This window comes from Epinephelus lanceolatus, chromosome 7 (assembly GCF_041903045.1).
Source record: "Epinephelus lanceolatus isolate andai-2023 chromosome 7, ASM4190304v1, whole genome shotgun sequence".
NCBI classification, from domain to species: Eukaryota; Metazoa; Chordata; class Actinopteri; order Perciformes; family Serranidae; genus Epinephelus; species Epinephelus lanceolatus.
The window spans coordinates 25,651,936-25,671,521 of NC_135740.1; the positions used below are offsets into that span (position 1 = coordinate 25,651,936).

The window sequence follows — 19,586 nt, forward strand, 5'->3', positions numbered from 1 at the left end:
CAGACAACTAACTTAGAGACAATTGTATTTTGGATACTGCTTTGTTATACCACACGCTCATATAGGTACAATATATTTTTAGATACTTGTGCACGTTCATACGTAGTGAAATAACTAAGGTGTCTCTGTGAAGTTGACCCGCTCAGATAAACAGGGGGACAGTGGATGGAGACTGTGCAGATGGTGCTTGTGTGACATATGAGGACTGTGCTTCCCTGAACCCGCTGCTTTCAGGTATCCAATCTCATTATATTAAACAACAGCTTTAAATGCCTCAGAAAACACTCGCAGTAGCCGGTCGTCGTCAGAGGTAACTAGGTGGATAGAGAGACGCGGAGAAGCGGTCTGAAGAGGGAGGCTCCTGCCCGTTTCTGAACGTCCATCTCTCCAGCCTACCTTCATCACGTCCATCCACCACCGCCCTCCCCAGCCATGGACCCCCCGAGGACTCGGTCGCGGTCTCGGTCTGGTTTCTATCATTTCGGCATGAGCGGTAACGTCGGGAGCAATGGCAGTGGTAACGCGGTCGGCAACGGGAGCATGATGAACGCCAGCGGAGGAGGGGTGAGCTACCCGCAGCAGAGCAACCCCGGCTGGGCGCCGCACCACGGTGGTCGCAGCTACCCGGAGAGTCAGCAGCAGCACACCCAGGGGAGCTACCTGTCCGCGGGGGCGCAGCGCCACTCATCGCACGGAGCTCACAGACACCCCGGGGCCGGTAAGCAAGGCTTCAGTAAACAGGGCCTGCAGCCCGGCTAGATGCATCATTACACACACTCGCACAGGATACACCCCCTGAGGGATGCAGGCAGACCACTAGCAGCTTAACAGGCTTTGAGACATTTAACTAAAAGGCTTGGAGCTTTCACTGCAAGCTGTTGCTTAAAGGCCAGCTACATGTCATGCAAGGTGTTGTAGTGGGAGCTCTGCTTCAGAGGTTTGAATAGCATTTACTCAAGTAAATAGGGCAAACCTTGTCTCTCAACTTTGTCTTGCATGTAGCACTTAAACTAGTTATGCATATTGAAGCTGATGGGGTTGTATCCACATGGTTGAATGCTCTTATTGTAAGTAGCTTTGGATAGAAGTGTCAGCTAAAAAAATGCAATGCAATGCATGTCATTGCCTGGTTCACAGTGCACATTTCACTGGCCCTCAGTAGGAATTTAGCACTGCAGAATTTTCCTTTGGTTAGTCCAGGCCTGCAGGTCATATTATGTTACTGCTGTGCATGTAGTCAAGACGTGGGGAAAGAAATGCTGTAGGTAATCATTAAGCAGTGAATTAATAAACTTAACTAAAATGTATAAAACAAACCTGGTTAATCAGTGGGAATCTTGTGGCTTCAAATTCTGATAACAGTGGATAGAGAGCAGTGTGTTTTCACTTATAATCAGATCAGAGACTGATGCATTTGCACACATCTTGCATACTCTTCTTAAGTCTTCTAGACCTACAATATGTTTGAGAGGAGTCTGATTAAACAAGCATTTTGCAGCCTTGAATTTTTTTTAAATGAAATCTCATAATAGTGATTTTATCTTTTTGTTTTAGATTGCTCACTGCTGTGATGCAGGCTGATAATACAGCCTTTCTTGTAGTTTGCCATCAGCCCTTTCATCCATAAGCCTCAGTGCTATTTAACTTACATTTAAGCCTGTAGAAAGCTCCGCATTTTCCCAAAATAGTCAAGCAGATCTCTTATCTAGTGGCTCATGGTAGAGTAAAGGTGTAGTTTCAAAGCACTGTCCAAACACAAAGAAACAGAGAAATGAACAATAGAGTTGTGTTTGCACATTCACGTGTGAAGTTAAATTTATTTGCATTGTCCAGTAATTAATGTCCACAGTAGAAACAGTTCCTTACTGAGCCCGTACTGGCTGAGAAGACAATGAAAGCTCCAAAACCTCTATGAAAAAAAGCAAGAACCGAATGAAACTGCCAGAGAGGATATTCAAAGTGAGACTGCACCCCGGCCTCCTTTTTTTTCCTCAACATTGACACCAGTCTATTTGGTGTTCAGCAGGTTTCCATTGCTGACCACAGGAAAAGTGACTGTAGAAAACTTCTGTAATACCAGATTGGATTCCCTCAAAGGCAAAAAAAGTGCTGTGAATGAATGAAAGCAGGCTTTTTAATGGGTCTCTGTCGTAATAGCAACGCTGTTGCCAAACACCCAAAATAACCCACACAGAGGGGATACACACAAAAACACATGCTTTCCAAATTGAGAGACTACAGAGGGGTTTGTGTGAATGACTTAAACAGTGTATCTCCCAGCTGTGTGATCTGCCTCCTTCTTCCCAACAGCTGCACATGCCTCTTCTGAAATGGTCTGTGTGCACGCTCAAAAATAAGAGTGTGTATGTTCAAGTGCAATACAGATTTCCTGTTTGTCTGTGCTTGTTTGTTTTTGCTCATGTCACTGTATTACACCTCTTGGCATCGCTTTATGCAGAATGTGTCAGGGTAGGATTTGGGGGTGTTAAAATGTGTCCCTCTGTCTTACCTCTGCTTTCCTTTCTCCTCCTTTTTTCTCTCCCCCAGTGTCAAGCATGTTATTATCACCCACTGTAGCTTTAATAGGTAGTGTTGCATCCCACAACCTGCCAACATCGCAGCCTAATAGCAACCAGTTTTAGCACATCCTCATTAATACTGTTATCACCTGAGATCTTTGCAGATTATTTGCATAAAATAGATTTCGAGCTGCGATTAATCGACTAGTTTATCAACAGAATATTAATTGGCAACTATTTGATCATCAAATAATCATTTTAGTATTTTCTAAAGCAAAAAAGCCACATATTTCCTGGTTTCATGCTTCTTAAAAGTGAAAATTTGATGCCTTTCTTTGCCATGCATGATAATAAACGGAATAGCTTTGGATTTTTGGACTAGTTGACCATTTGAACACGTCACCTTTGACTCTGGGAAGTTATACAGGGCTTTTTTTTTTTTTACTGTTTTATGGCATTTAATTGACAAAACGATAAGTTGAGAAAATAATTGGCAGATTATTTGATAAAGAAAATAGTTGTTAGTTGCTGCCCTCTACCTTGGCTCGTCTCCTCCAAATAGTAGTTCAAGTCTTTATTAAAGAACATGAGCAAATTGCTACTTGATGACAGTTAAGTTCACTATCCTGCCTGCCCGACTTGATAGCCTGTCGTAAAATAAATGGTGTCAGTCTTCCCCAGCAGCCACGCTCGGAGGAAACAAGGTCGTGTCTGCTTGCCAACAGAACCCGTCCAGTCTGGCTCGTCATCCCCTCTCCTCTGCCCCCCGGGGTGAATCAGCATTAACAGACCTAGTTCTCCTCAAAACACATGGGCGGCTGAGGCCCAGGACCCTATGAGGTCTGAAGAAAAAAGGCATGGTAGATAAAGATGTAAGCCAGCGTGTTGGCCCCACAGTCAGCTAGTCAGTCAACCGACTGTCCCTCTGTTCTCCGCAGCCACTAGCAGGGCGTCTTTGAGCTGTCACTATCGGCAGACTTCACATGGCTCTGGAGTGGCGTCGCAAAGACAAGAAAGAGGTGGGGTGGGTTTGCTTTCAGATCTGTTGTTTCTGGGGAGACAGAAGGGGCTGTTTGCATGAGGGAGGCATACAGGGAGAGATGAGGGGAGGAGAGTTTTTTCCCCCCTCTTTTTGGTGATTAAAGGTTTTTGGGGGAACTGCTTAGAGGAAACTCTTGTCAGCTGAGTTCAAGGACATCCTTCTTAAGCTGCTGAAATGTCTGTGTGCACATGCTGCATCCAGATTGCACATGTGGACTGTCAGATAAACAGCTGGAAGAGCATTGTGTTCTTTCGAGATTATGTTTATGGTATTACCGCTTTATTCAGCGACGCGATTTTTTTCCTTTTTTAGTATTTCTTTTTTTTTTTGCACATAATAATCTCATTCATATCATTAGGGAGTCTTTTTCGTGATGGTCTGTTGATCTTTGGAGAGAGATTTTTATCGCTTGTACACCACAAGGACATAAACAAAAAAAAAAATAGGAAGAAACACAGCACGGAGCTGTTTTTGCAGAGCTAATAATGGTTCGCTGCCTTGGTCAGGGACAGGCAGATGCACACCAAAACACAGACTTTGAATCAGGCTTTCTGATAACAGGGTCGATTCTACCGTGCCACTCCAGTTGGGGTAGGGCTGCAACAGTTGTTTTCATTGTTTAATCTTTTGATGTATTCTTTAATTATTATTTGTTTAATAAAATGTCAGAAAACTGTGAAAGATATCTGTAACATTTTCCTAAAACCCAAACTGATGTTGTCAAATGGCTTGTTTTGTCCGAATGACACTCCAAAACCAAATGGTATCAAATTAACAAAGTTAGAAAACAGGAAAAAAACAGCAAATCCCACTTGATAAACAAAAACTTTGCCTCATAAATTCCTTAATTAGTTTTCTTTCAATTGATAATCAATTTATAATTTCACCATTTGATAGTAGCCCTTTTTACACAGAGATCGCACTATAGGGCCGCTACGAAGCAAAGAGGTGTGACCGGTGTTTCGTGTAACACAACGGCATCAGCCTCCAGTGTGACCTATGACCGTAGATCCCAGGTGGTGGGCCGGGGTCCAGAAGTAGGTCACAGGTCCATTCTGAAATGGGCTGCAAATGACTTGCAAACATGTCAAGTTTGTAAGAAAACGCACTTTATTTTTAAGTACAGTGAATTTCTGGCACCAAGCTTTTATTTTGAAGTGCCGTTTCCTGCTGTAGAGTGAGTGACTAACGGACAGTAACTGTGTGGACCTTAATGGCCAAAGAGAAAGCTGGACTAGTTGGGAACCACTGACCTATAACGTACGTTTAGGCAGAGCTTTCTAAACAATAACAATGGCTTAACATGGCAATAACAATCATTTACAGTCCCTGTTACATGGCGGCTGATCTCGCCCTCTGCTCAGAGGGTAAGGAGCTCCCAAAACTCGTTGGCTCCCCAGTTTGCAGACATTTTAGGCTGCTCTTTTTCATCTTTGAGTTAGCTGCTAACTGCTTCTAGCTGCTTTTTAAATCTCCGGTCTGTAGGTTGCACACATAACACATCGTCAAAACGTCACACCAGCCCCATCCATGATCCTGTCCTGCCAGCTGTCCTTTTTACACAGACGTCGATTCAGGGCTGTAACTACCTTTGCTGCTGGCTTAAAGGTGTGACAACTCTTTTCCCCATTCCATGATCATACCTTTTACATAGAATGGTGAGGCGAAATAACAGCGTGACATTACCACCTTAAACATGTAGTGTAAAATGGGCTAATGATTACGTTTACATGCACAAACTGTTCAGTTTTTTGTCCTTATTCCTAAAAAGCTCCTACTGGTAAATATTCCACTAATACTCACGTTTACATGCAGTCGTGCATGCTCTGATTAATCTGCCCCACCATGTCGTTTATCACCTCAAAATTTTGAAGAGCTGAATGGCTGAAATGGGTGGAGCTGCTCGTGCTATGTTCTTTGCTCTATGCTTCTTTGCACCAATAAAGGATTTTAAAAAAAGTTTTTACAGATGGCAATCTTGTTCGACCATGTCAGCTCAGCCTCCCTTTTTAACTCCTTCAACCACCTTCTTGATGAGGTTGACATTATGATATTTGCGCATATCCAAAAACCTGTTGATATCCAGTTCTTTCATAATGTTTAAAAGTAGGTGTGTTTCTCATTCCGACCAGAAATGTGGGTTTTTTTGGGAGGGGGGTGTGCATCTCTCCCCCTGCCCTCTAAATTGTTGGTTTGTGTACAACGCATCCATGGCAACGCATGAAGCCGGCTATAAACAGGCAGGGGGCCATCCGTTGCAAACTGCAGTAAAAACCCCAATTGAGATGCATAATCCGAATGTATACATGTCCAGTTAATGCTCCTAAAACCTGAATAACATCAGCATATCCTGCATGTCTTTATCGGAAAATGCTACATTTGGAAAAAGGAGGAACAGGTTATTCACATCACTTCATATCAAATTCAAAATACTTACATATTCAGGAGGATAATGGTGGAATATTAGTGTGCACGTAAACATAGTCAGTGTTACTTGTGCAAAGCCAGTGAGAGGCTCTGGTGTGTTGCACACGTTTGATAAGTGGATGTCTGTGTCTGTTTCTGTAAGTCTGCTCTGTCTTTTCATGGTAGATCAGAGGGAATGATTTGTCTGTGAGAACCAGAGACGATGAGTCCAGTGTGACATCTTCCAGAGATGGCTTCCTCTCACGTCTGCTGGTTTAAAGCAGGAAATTCAAAAGCCTGTTTTGAAGACAGACCCTCGCTGAGGACAGAGGACTGTAACTATGTTTGTGAAGCAAGATGTTGGATGCACTTTTTTGTTATCACTGTTGGATTTTGTAGTGTTAAGTCTGTAGAAGTGTTCAAGCAAACCAGGCAGGCTTCATGACGATCCAGCGGGGTCTTAGAATGGAAAATCAAATCAAAGGCAACCAGCTGCCTTTGTGTTGCTTGTGTTGTTGTACTTCTGTTGGCTTATCAAGCGTATGTCCATGTGTCTTGTGATGTTGATGTTTTTCTCAGCCCTATCTTATCTGATTCTGTTTTTCCCCCCTCTGTGGCCTGCAGGAGGAGTGCTACATTTTCATCCAGATAATGTGTGCAGCGAGGATCGGGATAAAGTAAGTATGAAACATGAGCACCGCCTGTTGCCTCTGCTTTGAATAGGATTTGTATGTCAATGTTTCCTTATTCATTTTCCCCTTTTGTCTGCTCTCTTTTTTTCTGTTACTGTTTTTCTCCTGACCAACCACCCCTGTGGTTCCCCCTCCTCCCTGTGCCTCTGTGCAGATGGAAGACAGCCCAAGCCCGAAAAGGCAGCGTCTTTCCCAGCAGACCATGTTGGATCTAAATTCTGCCCCTCCCTCGACTCCTTCCTCTCCCATTCGCCCCTGGGAGCTGCCTCCCAGTCGCAGACCACACCCCCACTACATGCCAGAGAGATGCCACACGCCTGTTCGCAACCGACGCAGGTAAGTGTGTATGTGTGACACAAATACATATTAACATTATTTCCATTAGTGTTCAGATCTCAAAAATAATAACACAATCCTAAAGGTACATGTTGAAACAGCTTTTTCTGTCTGACCGAACTTAAAAAATGTTCAGTTACAAGTCATATGAAACAAACTAAAACAAGGATTTCAGAAACTACAACCAAAAAACTTTTTTTTTTTTTTTATATGGTAGATTACCATAAGAATTAATCAGATCTATCAGATTATTGATCATGTTTTTTTTATTGACTGCCAATGATGCATGAGTGAAACACAATTATTACGCAACTGTTTAAATAATTGCTTTATTAAGTCATTTTTAGGACTGCATCCAACTCAGAATTATGTCAGTTGAATCAGATTTGGCAGTTCAATACAAATATTTAACTGTTCGTTCCTTGTTTTTTGAACGGGGTTCAGCAGAAGGTTCAGTGCAACAGTGACCTTCACGTAATGTAGAAAACAAGCTAACTACACTAATGACTGATCAGAAAAGTACAAATCATTTTTTGCCGACACTAGATATCAAACAAAAGCCAGAGACTGTGTGGTACTGGTTGCTGTGAGCTATAAATTCACTAGAGCTTAGATTCTCTGCCCGAGCCCGAGCCCGGCCCGAGGGCCCAAGCCGGGTCGGGCCGGGAGCCCCCCTCCCTCTGACGGGCCCAGGCCGGGCCTGGTCAGATATGACGTTTTTTTTTTTTTTTTAAAGCTATGATTTGATAATGTTATAGGCTATGTATTGTAGCGACCCTGCAGTAAATGTTCTGTTATAATGTCAATGTTCTGTGAGTTAATGGCATGTTTGGGATTGAATGAGATGCGGGGTGCGAGTGTGACGGGGATGAGGAGGGCTGTGTGAGTGCGCGTGCTGGTGTGTGTATGAGCGAGCTGGAGGAGAGAGCAGGAGTGCACAGATGGAGTTACAGCTAAGTTGTTGTTTGTTGGTTGTTTTGGCGTGGTTACGGCCAAGAGTAACCTGTACTGTTCAGTAATAAACGGTGGTTTAATTGCCGAATGACTGCATCATCCTTTCCACACGTCCTGGCGGACGCTACAGTATTATAAAAAATAAAATTAAACCACACTTTGTATGACACATAAAGTTACAACAAACTTAGTTACAATGTTGCAACATTGTGTGCGCACAGCCCTTCACCACCTGGATCCTAAAATAAACACCTGTTTTATTACATAATCATGCTTCCATGTTGCACCATTCATTAAGATCCTCTATTTCTGTCATTCAAATAACAAGAACTGTGGTTTAATACTCTTAATTATAACAGCCAACTTATTGAAAAATGTCAGGTTTAAATCGGGCTCGGGCCCATAATTACAGTTAATTGGACGGGCCGGGCCGGTCCCGGACATGATGTGCACGGGCTCGGGCCGGGTGGGGCTGGATTTTTTTGGGCCCAATCTAAGCTCTAAAATTCACCACTTCTAAGTTGAAGGCAGACGATAACTGTGCAATATTTTTCAGTACTTTATCATGCACATAACTATACCTATTTTTTACGTTTATTCTGTTCTTGTTGTATTCTATTGACATATATATTGTAGTTACATTTCACACTTACAGCCTCAGCACAGTGATGAAATATATTTTATTTTTATTATTTTTAAGTACTTAAGTACTAGTGTTAAAGACTAGCATAATGCACATTTTATTTTTATTTTATTTTATTTTGTTTTGTTTTATTTCATTTATTTTTATTTTTATTTTTTTATTTATTTTATTGCTTTATATTTACATACTTCTATTTCATACTTTTATTCTTACTACTTATAATTCTCTATTCTTTACATCGGAGCAACTATGACCAATCACAATTTCCCCTCGGGGACCAAAAATTATTTCTAATCCTGATTCTTATGTTGGAGCCTGACGAGGCAAAGGCTACAGGTTTGAAAATGAAAGTAATGTGTTGATGCTGAGTCAGAAAGAGCCCACTCCACATCTCTGCTTGAGGCTAACGGCTTGAGGCTACATTAGCCGCTACTGGCATAAGACATCAGAATCTCCAACCGAAACACTCGTGGTGAAATTGCATTGTGGGTAATGTAGGCAGCTGGTTTTGACAAGGAAGAAGACTGTCTTTGGTTTTGCTGCATTGATACTGATTTTGTTTGATATTGTTTTAGACTGTCCATCATGAGTCCGACAATGTTATTGGCGTGCAAGGCTTAATTGGTAGAGTACACTAATAAGTTGCTTGCAGTAGTTGACGGCACAAGTACTCAGCACCATCCACTCGCCAAATGCTGGTAAAATTTGCATGTGGCAAGTAGATGTGCTCCAATGAGCAAAAACAATGGTAATTTATTAAGTGACTGATAATATTTGAACATGCACAGGTCATTTGGCAGGTGGTAAAAACTGTATTTATGATGATGTAAATGACGACATAGCTCCTTTAGCATCTTCTAAGTTTTCCCCTCTTTCTTTCACCTCAGCCCTCCAATGAGACGACAGCGTGGCCGGAGAGACCGCCTGACCCGCCACCACCACCATGCCCACAACAACCACCACCACTACAACAGCAACAACAACAACCACCACCACCACCATCACCACCCCAACGCCCACCACCACCACCACCACCACCTGCACTCCCACCACGGCCCGTCGCCAGGCCACCAGGACGAAAACTACCGTCACCCAGCTCCGCCTCAGGGCTACTCACCCTACAGCCAGCAACCTCCCAGAGGGCTGGGGCCTGGGCTCGAAGAGCGCCCAGGTCACCATCCCCCAAATCCCTCCCCGAGGCCCCTGCACCAGTCACCGAACCTGTCTCCCAGGCTGCTGCACCCTGCGGGCCATCCACAGCACCCACACCCTCACCCATCCCAGCAGAGCAGTGTGGTGCTGGACCTCCATGAGCAGGTAACTTGATGAGATGATGTGGCCTGAAGGACTGAAATTATCCCAGTAGACCTCTGACATGAGAAAACGTGACGTACAGTTTATGACTGACAGCGTGTTTCTCAACAATGGTTTTGTCCTCGTGTCCTTCACATTTTGAATGAGAACAAGACAGACATAAAAAAACAACACTTTCAGACAGGATATTATCTTATTTCGCAGTTGAAGATATCGACTTCAGAGCATATGACTAATGTGATTTTAATTTATTACTGTAATCTGTGTGATCTTAAAAAGCAATAACTGCATTTCCTCTAATTTATCAAGGAAATTAATCATCACCATGTAGGTGAAAGAGTCAGCTGGTCAATGTGGAACTGTCGATTAACAAATCTGGTGACGTGCCTGTTTGCCATGGCGGATGATTCAGTGAAATAAGTTTTTTTTAATTGGCCGGGGTGGAGAAGAGTTTATTGGCAAATGGAAACTTTGCCCTCGAGAAATAGTGGTGTTTCATTGATCTTTTCAGAGAGCCAAATACAAGCAGGAATTATTTTTATTATAAAATCTCTTATCCAACATTTAACAGATTGTTTATGGCTGTCACCAGTTGGTGGTGTCATAATTGTATGTATATTTAGAGGTATACTATGCAGGATCGTCCGTAACTATTTGTAAACGCTTGCCAGCAAAAGTGAAAGTAAAAGCCAGCCACAGTTTTACCACACTATATTTGCATTTTTCCGGCACTACGTCTCTTGGATGCCTGCTGCTTACAGTCTGCTACCTGGTGATCGCCTTTTCATAAAGCCCTGACCTCACCTGAATGCTGTGGAGGTTAGGCCAATAAACATCTCAAACACAGAAAAGACACACTGAGAGTGGGCCATAAGTGATGATTGAGAGGGATTACTTCTGTATGAGTCTATATCATTGATTTTTACAAAAATCCTGCAGAGTATATCTTAAATTTTTCTCTAGAAATTCACTACTAATTGGATCTGATGGGAGCAGTTTCTACCTGGAGATAAACTGTGAGGTCACCGGACTAATTTGCAGGTGAAAGAGTGAGTTTAGTACCAGTTACTTGGGCTCTGTTCTTCAAAACACAGCTGTAACTGTCAAACACCCTTTTAAATTACATTAAATCAAATTACAAATCCAAAGAGGTCCGTTAATCATGGAAATTTGAAATTTATCATCTCAGCATACGCCTGGGAAACCCTGCTTGGCTTGTGCTCAACATCGGAGATAATGCTGTGGTGTCAGCAGCACAGATGCTTTAGGTTGTGAGGTTTCGCCTTATTTGCTCCTCAGACAATGAGGACTCGGTCTTGCAACTCCAGCTGCTCAGCTTTAAATAACACACTGTGTTCTTAGAGCTGACCTCTACCCTTTGATCTTCATATTTAGGGTTCAGCTCCAGTATCGTATCCTGTGTCTCCTCCGGGAGCGCCACCTGGCCTGCCGCCTCGCTCCGCCCCTCAGCAGATCCCAGCGTGCTCAGTAGTATTCAGTGGACAGCACTATCCCGTCTGCAGCGTCCCTCCTCCCGTGAGTGTGTTTGATCCCACACAGTACATGAGTTTTGTTTATGTGATGTTTTGAAGATACTTTCTGCAGCACCCCTCGCTAAATTAAATATTGCGGTTTTCCTTTTTGTCTCTCTGCCAGGTCCTGCAGACTTGTTCTGTGCAGCACTTACCCATGCCCTACCCGTTCCCGTCCCTGCTGTCCAGTGACCCGGCCTTCCTGCTTCCACCTCCTCACCTCCCCCATCCCCCGACACACCTTTCTCACCACCCACCTCACCTGCCTCAGCCTGGACAGTTTGGACCTTATCCGACGCAGCAGGCCCGCTCGGTGAGCAGAAATTATATGTGATGCTTGTTTCAACATTTGATTTGGTATCAGATGCAGCTTTTGTGAACATAACAAAATATGAAGTTAAAGTCTGAAATGTCTAGGTGATAAACAGAGGGAACTCATCTTCTGTTTATTCGATGATGATGTCTAACTTTCTGTGCATCTCTTAAAAATGTTTTTCCCCCTTTTTGATATTTACAAAAACAACCTCAAAAAACAAGTTTTCACTTGAGGAGCCAGTGTGACAGTCAGCATCTTTCAGGGAAGCTTTAAATGTTTTCCCTGCTGTATAAAAAATGCAGCAGTAAAGGTGCTTTACAATGTTAAAGCAAAATGGATGATGCATATTTTATGCATTTGAGTCGAAGCAACTTGTGCAGTTAGTGTTTGCAAGCGCTAGGAACAGCGTAGTGTTCAGTAAAAAAATAAAAAATAGGACGTGCAGAAAAGGTGTTTTTCAGATGTGTGCCTGCACAGCAAGCATCACATTTACAGTTACGTGAGTGAACAACAGCAACAATGAAAGCTACATAAATGGTGGTATTGCAGTTAAAGAAGAAATGTGTTGGTCTTAAATGACAACAGTGATCAAATTATCAGTGTGTCAGAGTTAACAAAGGTTAAAGCAGATCCTTATGAAATAGAGATTTATTTTTAACGACATATTTTAATAGAAAAAAATATAAATGAAGTACACAACTTCAGCAACAACAGTTTATACTAACGACGGTTAAATATATTTGTACTGTTTAATATTTTATATAACATGTCCTAAGCACCGACTCATTTTCAGGATTTGAAAGGGTTTGATTTACCTCACCTTTTTTCGTCAAGTATATTTGTTATGAAGTGTTAAAATGTTTTTTTTAATTGCTCGTGTTGCTGCGATCACATGAAATAATCTCAGGCTGTAACCGTGTGTATCTTCTCCACCCTCCCAGCCCTTACAGAGGATAGAAAACGACGTGGAGCTGCTCGGAGAACACCTGTCCTTGGGTGCTGGGCTCCACTATCCTCCCGCCACCCACCCTGCCCTCACACCACACTCCACACAGCTTCACTTCCTCTCCCATGACCCCCTGCCACAGGAGTTCTTCGGAGTGGTGAGCAATGAGAATAATTAACAACAGTTTAATGAAGAATCCCTGTGAATGATTTATTAATGTATGTTTTGTTAATCTCCTCTTAGTCCTATCCAAACTTTATTCCTCGGCGTCTCCCGGGGCGACGGTACCGCTCACAACAGCCACTGCCACCTTCGCCTTACCACCCCAGCCTCCTGCCTTACTTCCTGTAAGTAGATCAGTACAGTAACTTAGAGATAAGACAGTTAAAAAGAAATAGGTTATGTTGCATTTAGTATTATTTTTGGCCACATACACAGTAGATGACCTGATCATTTTTTTAGATATACAACCAGGTGCAGGGTGTATTCCTATGTAGGGTGATTAATGTTACTCAAGCTAGAACAGAAAACAAAGTCCACAAGTCGTAATGTAAACTTGTAATTGTAGAGGAAATTTGACCATGCCGTTACCTGCCTTTTTGATTAGTTATACACAGAGAAGGCCATTATTCCATTCACATAATTTAATAATAATAATGAAACTTTTACATGGACACAGATATTAAAACTCTCCTCAAAGATAGAAAAAAATTGGGAGGTTTTACTAATTTACACAGTATTTAAATCTGGAAAACAAAGATTAATGAGTGATTCAACTACATATTGTTGCATGAAAGTGATAACTTCAAGAGGAGATTTGTTAAGTAAAGGGTAAAAGGGTAAACATGTTGTGCACCTTCAAGATAGAAATCATTAAAAAAAATTCTTTAATTTCAAATAATTTTTAAGATATTGAATATACAGATTTAACTACTAGATCAATAGTTTGAATTAGATTGATTTTTTTGGGGCCCTGGACATGTTCCTTCTTTGATTATTTGAATTTTAAAATTTCTTTGCCCCACCCTCCTCTAGTTCAATGCTGCCAGTCCAGCCCACCGGTCCTGCGATCAGTCTGGAGCTGGATGTCGACGATGGAGAAGTGGAAAATTACGAGGTCTGTCTTTATTTGCTTTTTCGTTTTGTCTGAAAGTTTGCTGGATACAGACACTGATTCTCGTGTCATTGCTGTTGTGTGTCTCTCCCTCACAGGCCCTCCTGAACCTCGCCGAGCGTCTGGGAGAGGCCAAACTCCGAGGACTGACCAAGGGAGACATCGAACAGCTTCCATCCTATCGGTTCAATCCAAATAACCATCAGTCTGAGCAAACACTGTGAGTGCTGTCCTTTCGCAAACAGCAGGTTATTACTTGTTGAGAGGGTGAATTATTCATGATGTTTTGTGTTGCCTCCTCAGGATCAGCAAAACTATGGATTTTTGTGGATTTACTATTTTACAGACAGAGGCTAAATGTTGGATAGTTAGAGTTTATGCAGTTGTTTAGCACATTTGTGGTTTTGCAAGCTACAGAAAGTTCAAATCTACTTCAAAGCATATAGGGGGGGGGGGCATCTAAATGTCATCTCTGTTGGGATTGGGCTTTGTGAGAAAATGTGCTAATGCTGCATTCACGTGCTCCTCCAATGGTTCCATTTTCCGAGATGGGTGTCGTTCTTCCTACTTCGGTGTGTTCATGAGCTTGTAAGTCACAATATAGAAACAACATCGATGCAGCAAAGGTGTGTTGTATTTTATTGTCCAGAGCACCAAACAACACGTTGATGACAGTTTTGCACCAGTACAGTTCCCATTCTTACAACTTATTACCATATCATCAATTACATGTGACCAAAAATGGGTATGCGGTATGTAAATTAATAAAGTTCCTCACAATCAACCAAACATTTACTTCCGTCTGCCATGTTTCTGCGTATATATGGGGAACCAATTTTTCAGATTATTCTAGCACCACATGAATGCAACACATATTTCTAAAGATAAACATCCAAAAGCAATTTAAGATTATCTTGCAGTTGGTCTGTGAATATTAGTAAGAGGACAAATATCCACTGTGACAAGAAGAAGGTGACAGTGGAAATTACAGTCTTGCAGTCTTAACCCATTAACCAGTTAACCTAAATCTGCCCGATACCCTGCGTGTCACATAAGAAGTGTGTCAAACAACAGCTCTCGTGCATTGCCACAGTTAAACATGCTAATACCTGTTTTGTGTTGCAGGTGTGTGGTGTGTATGAGTGATTTTGAGTCCCGCCAGCTGCTGCGAGTCCTGCCCTGCAGCCACGAGTTCCACGGGAAGTGTGTTGACAAGTGGCTGAGGGTAAGTACCCACCCCGTGGAGCCCGCTCACTCACACTGTGTCCATGACACACACACACATACATAACCTCTGAGTTCATCTGAGGCTAATCACACATTGTTTGGTAGTAGATTCAAGTCTCTGAGCAAAAGTGTCACGTAATAGCTCGCTGATAACTGACGTAACTCAGTCGGTAACTTATAGAGAGAAAACAAGACAAACACACTCTCAGCCCAAGTGCACATTAATCTTTATTATAGAAGTGCAGTGAGAATCTCACTCTTCCAGAGATCTGTTAGTAGGGCTGTCGCTTTAAAGGCAATATTAAAATCCCACAACATTGTTCATGTTTTTTTTTTGTGTGTGTGGGAGCGCCACATATTATATATAACACTCTGCTACAAATGCAAGCAGCGTGATGAGTGTGTAGTCTGCGCCAATCGTTGCACATTTGCCAGTATACTTTGGTCGCAGAGAGTTGAATAATATTCAACTTCGGCTGCAGCTGCTCCTCGCTGTCACATTTTACACAGCCGTCCAATCACAGTGGAGGAGGGTTGGGATAGATACCACAAAGACCAACTGTCACATCGCTCAACAACAGTGGAGGAAAAATTATTACTGAACCCATACAGACAGGCCGGTCCGTCCTCACTCTGTGTTTCAGCCTTCCCTACGTCCAGAGCATGTGCTATACCTTGTGCCGACCACGGAAAATATAAATATTATTATTATTATATTATAATAATATGTTTTCCTTCGTGCCGACTTTTTTACTTCCGCGAATATTCTGTATCATCGCAACAAGACGCAACCAAAGCTTCTCGGCGTAAAAAAATGCTGCGCTCGATATTGCACCTCATTGCTCTTCTGTGTTTGGCTTTTAACAGTGAACAGGCATTTAATTTATTTTAAAAGTGTCATCTTTGTTATTTAAAAAGCACAATAAACCTAATAATAGCCTGACAATAAAGATTAATTATTCAGCAATAAAATCAGGAGAAATAATTTACAAAAGCAACAAAAAATGGGGGTGGCACCCTAATCACACTGAGCCACCCTTAATCACCGCAGGGGAAATTCCTCCACTGCGACAGCCCTATCTGTTAGACAACAGAAACAAACATCAGACTTGTGTCTACATGTTCCTAAATTCAGCACAGAGGAGTCAGTTAAGTCTGTAAACCACACTCAAGCCCAGGACAGGCACATCTGAAGAAGCTGCACACATACCTCAACACTTGATTTCCCACTGAAAACGCTATAAAAAGCTTCTCAAAGACCAGCGTCTCGTGTTAATCATCATAACACTGTCTTGTGATTTTGAGTCAGGGCAGCATCGCCCGAGGCCTCGGTGTGAATTGGGTTATAGGGATTACAAATCAATACAAAACAAATAAAGAAAATGGGGTAGTGTAGTGATGATTTTAGTAAGTGCCCAAATGTGCAGTTTTCGGATCGAGCTGTCTGTGTGATCAATAACGGGACTCAAGATATGAGCTGCCTATAAAAACCTAACTGGATCATGTTTGTTTCGTCTCTCTGTCCTCAGGCCAACAGGACGTGTCCCATTTGTCGGGCCGACGCCTCAGAGGTCCAGAGAGACTCAGAGTGACCACATGAGGGAGCCAGACGCTCCTAATTGTCTGTCAAACACGTTCAGCACTACCTGCTTCTGATATATTGATACACGTGTACGTGCTTACACACACACACACACACACACACACACTCACACACACGCACACATGCACACACACACCACCTCTAGTGTTTTTGTGCAGCACTTTCTGCTTGTTTGTCCTTTTCAGTCTTTATCCCCTCTCCCTTACATTCGATCTGATTTTCACCAGATTAACTCAAGTTATTTTACTGTCCGTTATCTTTTAGTAAATTACACTCTGCCTGACCACTGTTCTGCTGTGGTGTGTGTGTGTGTGTGTGCACGTACATGCACCAAGCGTTGTTTGGTCAGCCCCATAATGCCGGGCTGTGGTACATGACTGTGTTTTCAGTACGTGTGTGTGTGCGTGAGAGAGATTTTTTTTAGGTGTCCTGGAGCATGCCTGAGTTTCTGTTGTGTACCAGACAAGAGTAACGACATGGGAGAGTTTTTGCTCTCACGAGTGACTGACTTTACTTCCTGTTTGTACGTTTATGCACTGTCTGTCTGTATGCATACTCTGTGTGTGTGTATGTTATAGACTTTAATCCTTTTTCTCTAGTTTGACACTAAGGGTCCATGCTGCCACTATATTTCTCGGTTGCCTATTTGATCCATTTGTTTCAGTAGATCATTATTATTATTATTATTATTATTATTATTATTATTATTATTATCATTATTATTGATACTCAACCATTATAAGTGATTGTTTTCCTGCCTGGCAGTTACCTCATCATTCCGGTTCTGATCATCTTTCATTACGAGCGCTTCACGGCACTACTTTGAAATTAAGCACATTATATATTTTTCTTTTTCCTTTCTTTTCTTAGTAAGAATAAGTTTGTCTGTGACTTTGCAGTGGCACATGTGTTACATATATACATATATCTATATATACTGTATAAATCTATGAATATCTGTATACCAAATAAAAGGCTTGATATGAAATTTTTAAACTTAGTGTTTTGTATATATTTATTATTTTTATTTTAAAAGGCAAATTAAGAGGGAGTGAAATGAGACAGGTTTGGTTGTGCTGGATTTATCTGTGTTAAATATTAAAAATGACACCGAGTGCTGCCTCAGGTGGCTCCATCTTTTCAGATTTTGGTCTGGAGGTGCAGTGACTTTAAATTGCCACTAGGTGGTGTTACTGCTCTTCTAGAGGACCATCACTCCACATCTGCCCCAGATGTGGTCCTTGTAGTTTAGTTTAGTTGATTTGTAAGAGGACTGTGAGCAATGACATTAGTCATTTACAAGAAATGAAAACATGGACTTATCAGACTGTTAGAGCTGCTCTGTTATTTGCTGTTACCCACATCATGTCCACATTACTGATGATTATTTATCAGAAATTTCCTTGTGTAAACATTTAGTAAAAGTACTTATAATCGATAATTAATTAATATCGATAATGAGGTATTCGCTAAAAAATATCATGATATTTAATTTTCTCCATAGTGCCCAGCCCTGTGCTGAATCCTTGATGTGTATCATTGTCACCGTGGGTATTAAGTGAGCTTTTTCTTTGGATCGACAGAGGCAGAGAATTTTTATGAATCAAAATTGCAAGACAGAAAGCACCCCCAACATCACTCTGTTGAGGTTTCTATCTACACCTGTGGTGGTGCATTGTCACATTAAGTCTTTTATTACACAGCTTTGTTGAAAACTTGATTCCGATTGTCTGACCTCTCTGAATAGCAGACCGCTGCTATGAATAACAGGCCGTTGCTACAGATGCAGTGCTGATTATAGATACTTAGCAGAAGCAATGAAATAATTTTTAGATGAATAAAATCATTCAAATTATTATTTTGTGTCAAATTATTGATTTGTTTAGTAAGTAGCTGCGTAATGAGCGGGATCAGTTTCAGCAAACACGTCATTATGGTGAAATAAACCCCAACAGAGTGATGCAAGACCCTGACACTGAACACCCCTCCTATAAGTTACATAATTACAGGAGTCGTAATAATGAGCCATAAGTCTAAAGCAGTCCTAAACAATATAGTGGGATTATTCCTGACTCAAAATATAACAAAAATGAGCAGGTAAACTAGGATAAACCAACAGTGATGATGGATGACGTACCTGAAAGCCACACGTAAGTACCATGACTTTGGTAGAAGTTAAAGTCACCTATCAGAATATTACTGAAGGAAAAGTCTTAAAGTAACTTATATTTGCTGTTCTTAAGTATCAAAAGTAATTTTATGATATTATTTTGAACGTAAAGTACAAGTAAATGCTGTTAATAAAAAGCAAGCAGTCAGAAATGTGAGAATTATGAAGTTTATTTATTTGCAAATGTAAAAATGGAGCCGACATTATGCTTGAAGAAAAACTTTTCACAACATGAAAGGTTTTAAAGAATATAATTCAGTTTTCCTTCCCTCCCATTCCTTTATTCGTCTGTCTGTCTGTCCCTTCCCCATTTCCTCCCTCCTATCTTCCTTCCACCCTTATTCTGTAGTGAGCAACAAGGATGCTTAGAGGAAATGTTTTGGAATAAAAGTGCAGGGGAAAGATGCCCCCCTTAAGAGCAAAGTCAACTGTAAAAGTTAAAAAATATTTGGATAGGATTTTAGCATCTATAGGATGATGATGATGCATAAACCAATGCAGCTGTACAGACAGTGAAAAACAAAGTGCGTAGAGTGCAAAAACTGAAAACATTTCAGTTCATGTTGGACTTTCCTCAGTGCTGCATGAGGCATGCACACTGGTTCACCATGTAGGTCACTCTATACAGGTGCAACTGATAAGTCATCAGCAGCTTAATATAGGCACACATGAAGTCAGTTACCAACAGGCCACATCATGACAACTACTGCAAAGCACAGTCTGAAACAAACGCTGGTATACATGCAGACATACAATGATGGAGTGAACACTG

The 19,586-nt window shown here is 41.6% G+C and overlaps 1 protein-coding gene across 1 annotated transcript; it reads left to right on the plus strand.

Moving 5' to 3' along the window:
- Nucleotides 1–285: 285 nt before the first annotated feature.
- LOC117261120 (E3 ubiquitin-protein ligase RNF38-like) lies at nt 286–17,640 on the plus strand. Its single transcript, XM_033633362.2, has 12 exons — nt 286–718; nt 6,592–6,644; nt 6,814–6,995; nt 9,480–9,909; nt 11,302–11,442; nt 11,563–11,751; nt 12,696–12,857; nt 12,944–13,047; nt 13,736–13,817; nt 13,913–14,034; nt 14,940–15,039; nt 16,571–17,640. Exons 1-12 carry the CDS (start codon nt 433–435, stop codon nt 16,631–16,633), a joined length of 1,914 nt encoding a protein of 637 aa, XP_033489253.1. The 5' UTR covers nt 286–432; the 3' UTR covers nt 16,634–17,640.
- The last annotated feature ends 1,946 nt before the right edge of the window (nt 17,641–19,586 follow it).

Excerpts from the sequence above, each read along its gene's own strand:
- LOC117261120 (XM_033633362.2), top strand. The coding sequence starts at position 433 with ATGGACCCCCCGAGGACTCGGTCGCGGTCTCGGTCTGGTTTCTATCAT. Across the intron at positions 6,645-6,813 it reads GCAGCGAGGATCGGGATAAA|ATGGAAGACAGCCCAAGCCC; the intron begins GTAAGTATGAAA and ends GCCTCTGTGCAG. Across the intron at positions 6,996-9,479 it reads CCTGTTCGCAACCGACGCAG|CCCTCCAATGAGACGACAGC; the intron begins GTAAGTGTGTAT and ends CTTTCACCTCAG.